This window comes from Pundamilia nyererei, unplaced genomic scaffold (genome assembly GCF_000239375.1).
Source record: "Pundamilia nyererei isolate P.nyererei 1_Seehausen unplaced genomic scaffold, PunNye1.0 scaffold00288, whole genome shotgun sequence".
In the NCBI taxonomy this organism is placed as follows: domain Eukaryota; kingdom Metazoa; phylum Chordata; class Actinopteri; order Cichliformes; family Cichlidae; genus Pundamilia; species Pundamilia nyererei.
In genome coordinates this window covers 624078-627943 of record NW_005187689.1, presented here as the reverse complement: position 1 = coordinate 627943, position 3866 = coordinate 624078, and the positions used below count along the sequence as shown (strand labels likewise).

The 3866-nt window shown below is 51.2% G+C and overlaps 1 protein-coding gene across 1 annotated transcript in view; it reads right to left on the bottom strand.

The window, feature by feature from the left end:
• Positions 1-3307, bottom strand: part of cry3a (cryptochrome circadian regulator 3a) — a 24475-nt gene extending 21168 nt beyond the window's left edge. Inside the window, exons 1-2 of the mRNA XM_005750806.1 lie at positions 3130-3307; positions 1025-1188 (exon numbers count right to left, since the gene is read on the bottom strand). Of these exons, the coding sequence (XP_005750863.1) occupies positions 1025-1188; positions 3130-3156 (191 nt within the window). The 5' untranslated portion in view covers positions 3157-3307. The remainder of the gene's footprint in view (positions 1-1024; positions 1189-3129) is intronic.
• Between the last annotated feature and the right edge of the window lie 559 nt (positions 3308-3866).

Genomic DNA, 3866 nt, shown 5'->3' with positions numbered 1-3866 from the left:
AAACATTCAGCTTTGATATTAATGAGTTTTTTGGGTTCATTGAGAACATGGTTGTTGTTCAATAATAAAATTATTCCTCAAAAATGCAACTTGCCTAATAATTCCGCACTCCCTGTATTAGCAGTTTCTGCGTGGACTCTAAACTCCATCTTTTATTAATATTTATTCATTTTCATTAGTTTGAATGAAAAATGTCCGTCTGGGAATTTCTGGAAAGTTTCTGGAAATCCATGAGAAACAGTCACAGAGCGTCACCCATGTGCACTTCCTGTCTCGATGCCGAAACTGCTGACCAGTTTACACTTTTAGCATTGCAGTCAGCTGGATATGAGCGGGTCACTGCCTTCAGGGTGGATCGTGCTGCGCGGCGACCACGAATAGCAGTTCAACCCCGCCGGTCTGCACGTGAAGCCGAGCGGCGAGCAGCTTGGTCTGACCACACGCAGCCTGGACAGCGATCCTCTAACCTACTTCTGCTGTAACCTGCTCATCGCGCCGGCTGACCTCCTTTCCTGGGATTATGCAGAAGTGAGCGACTGTGAAAGCAGCTGAGCGGGCGTCTCCGGGTGAAACCCGGCGCAGAGAGACCACCGACCCATGGAAAAAAAACGTCTGCTCATTTCCTCCTGCTGGACTCATAACGATAGGACCACCAGATCGTCATGGAAACATGTCAAGTTTGTCAAACGCACGCGGAACAACGAGCAGCATGATTCCAACACCTCTGCTGTTATCAGGAAGGATAAAGAGGTGATTTCTGTCCTTACTGAAGAAACAGCGAGATGATGCTCTGCAGAGAAGCATGAAGTGCTCCTAAACAACACGCCGCTCTCTCGCCGCGTGTTTCTCAGTAAAGACACGAATGATGGAAAAACAGAAACTATTTAAAAACATCCATTTTAAACTCAGTTTCAGCATCAGATCATTTAAAGTCCAGTTAACTTTAATGGTTAAAATTGCGTCCTGATAGGACTCAATAACAGATTAATAACTGATAATCTGATTGTAACTTAAATCCTCTTACCTCCACCTGTTGACCCCGACGTTGGACGAGCCCGCGAACCACGGGTCCAGGAAGTAAACGCACCGCACCGTGGACGCCCCTTGGACCGCCTCCCGCAGAGCTGGGTTGTCGTGGAGACGGAGGCCCTTCCGGAACCAGTGGATGGAATTTAGGGCCATTTTATTCTGAAAGGAAAGAGGAAAAAGCTTCGGTGAGTCTACTGAACCGAGCGGTGGGAGGCGCGTCTTGGCGAGCAGTGGCGTGGGATGGGCCCACGATAGAAGCAGGCTTTTACCTTCTGCTGTGGGTAGAAACAGTCACAACAAGCTCAAAGCACAAGGTTAAAAAAATCTTCAAACCTTTTCCTGTTTCCTCACTTCCTGTCGTACCTCATAATCTGATATTGAGCTCGGTGAGTGCAGCTCACTCATCACAGAGTTCTACAACCAATCAGACTAAAGAGCTGAAGGACGGGCAGCACCGACCCCCTCCATCGCACCTGTCCCACAGGTGCTCGCAGGATCTGTCAGCTGCGAGAGAAACGGTGAGCAGAGAGTTTACCTGCTGAGAACTTAACCCGATTACTGACACTGAAACATCAAAGCAGCAGGTGAGCTTTACCTGCAGCGCGGACAACTTTTACTGCCTTTTGTTTCGCCTGAGCTCGTCTTCAAAGGTGAACTCGCTGTGCTCAACAACAACTCAGCGCCTCGAAGGTTCACGACAGACTCAGAGCGCACACAGAGCTGTGAGACATGGACGCACGGTTAGCGTGTGGTGTTTGTCTCCACACCTGGGCGTTTGCTGCACGCCTAACACTGCACACCTGTTTATCACACACACGCCATTATTTAGAATGTGATGTAAACAGTGTCATCAGCGTGGAGGAGATATTTCAGCTGGAGGCTCGCTTCAGAGGTTGAGTCGTAGTGTGGTGGGCTCATTTTCACTGAGGACACAGTTTTACAAAGATGCGTTTCTTTGTTTTTTAAATATTTTGAGTGTTTTTTTGTTTTTTTTTTAACTGTTCTGCATGAAAAACATACAGACGACACCAAACACCAGAAAACAAGAGCAGCCAATCATCGCTCAGTGAGTCCAGACTGCTTCCACGCAGGCTGATTTGAAATAAACGTACAAAGACAAAACTTATTGAGGTCAGATGACAAGCCAAGCTGTCCCCTCCCCCAGCTTTAAGCAGCATCATCACACTTTCAATATCAAGAATATTAACAATGATGACGACACTCCCAGGGTGCACCTGGGTGAGGGAGTGCCGCTGGGCTGCAGGTCGGAGCTCCTGCTGCTCCTCCTCAGCAGCAGAGGAGATGTTCCTCCAGATGTCCCAAACACACTAGATTATAATCTGAGCCTGGTCTGTAAACTTTCCAGCTGTGCTGCGGGTCTGCACTATGTGCGGCTTCAAGGATCATCTCTGGGGCGAACCTCCTCCTGTGCAACCCGCAGCGCCGCTCCGACTTCTTCCTAACAACAACACAAACTTCCCACTGACCCACTTCCCCCCCGACTCAATCAAACCATCAGCACACCGACCCCCGATCAGCACACCGACCCCCGATCAGCACACCGACCCCCGATCAGCACACCGACCCCCGATCACCCAGCACAGGAAGCTGCTGGTTCAGAGATCAGCTGTGGGATCAATCCTGGGATCCAGGTTGTGACGACTGCGGTCAAAGCTCCGCTCTTGTGATTAGTCGGCGGATCTCAGACGTTTCTGACCTTCAGGATGTCCAGCGGCTCCAGCCTGAACTTCTCATCCTCACACTCAGCCCACGCGATGAAGATGAAAACATAAACGCTGAAGCTTTCGGCACGCCAACAGGCTGAGATGCGTTCACGGACCCTCCAAATGGAAATTAGGTCACGGAGGTTTTTTGTGAATGGGCTCTCCGCCTCAGCGCAGCTCCGGCTGAATAAAACCGGTGCGAATCCAAACCACATCCACCTGCCCCTCACACACCGGGGAGACCCCCCACACACCTGCCCGGGACGGCACACCCGATACGGCCCCAGAAACGGGGTCACCGGAGCGGAGCTTATGTAACCGGTGGCGCTGTATACGCCGACCTCCGTCTCCCCCCAACCCGCACCCACCCGCTCACCTTGTGCTGGCTCCCCGGAGGTGACATCTATGTGAGGCCCAGGGACGGGAGCATGTCTTCGGGCAGAGCGGGGAGCTGTGCCGGGGTATAAGTGTTTGCGCGCTGGGTCCCTCTGAGTGTCTGCACCTCGAGCCGCTGCTGCGCTACTTTGTTTCATAACACTTTGGCTCAGTGCGCATGCTCCGCCCTCTTACCCACAGCTCAGGCTGCGTTCATGGAACGATGGAAAAAAAGTGCACCGAGAAAATAAATGATTAAAGTCATAAAATAAATGAGGGGTGGTCATCAGGAGGAGCTGAAGAGACGCTGCAGAAGCTGCCCAGACTCAAAGACTCCAAGTCAGGAGGGTGGATTTCTACAAAGGAGTGTCTTGTTGTCTTGTGATGGACAGGTGCGAGGTTATCGACGGTTCCAGCCTCGTACAATAACGATGCTTTATTACACACCACATCAGTTAGTTTCACACGAGGCGTTTATGGAGGACACAGCAGCTCGTCCTGAAACCACAGCTGTCATCTCCACATTTCCACTAATACGCCGTCGTCCTATTCTTTCCTACGGCACTGGAATGCAACACAAGCACTGTTGAACGCGCATGCTGACGTGCTCCAAATCCGGGCTTCCTCAGTGGCTGGTGAGCAGTGACGTGCTCCACGCCGAGTCACGTTTATTAGGCGTGGAGATCCGGAAGTCCATTCAAGCTGGGCAGACGCTTGCTGTGTCCCAATTCAGGGTCT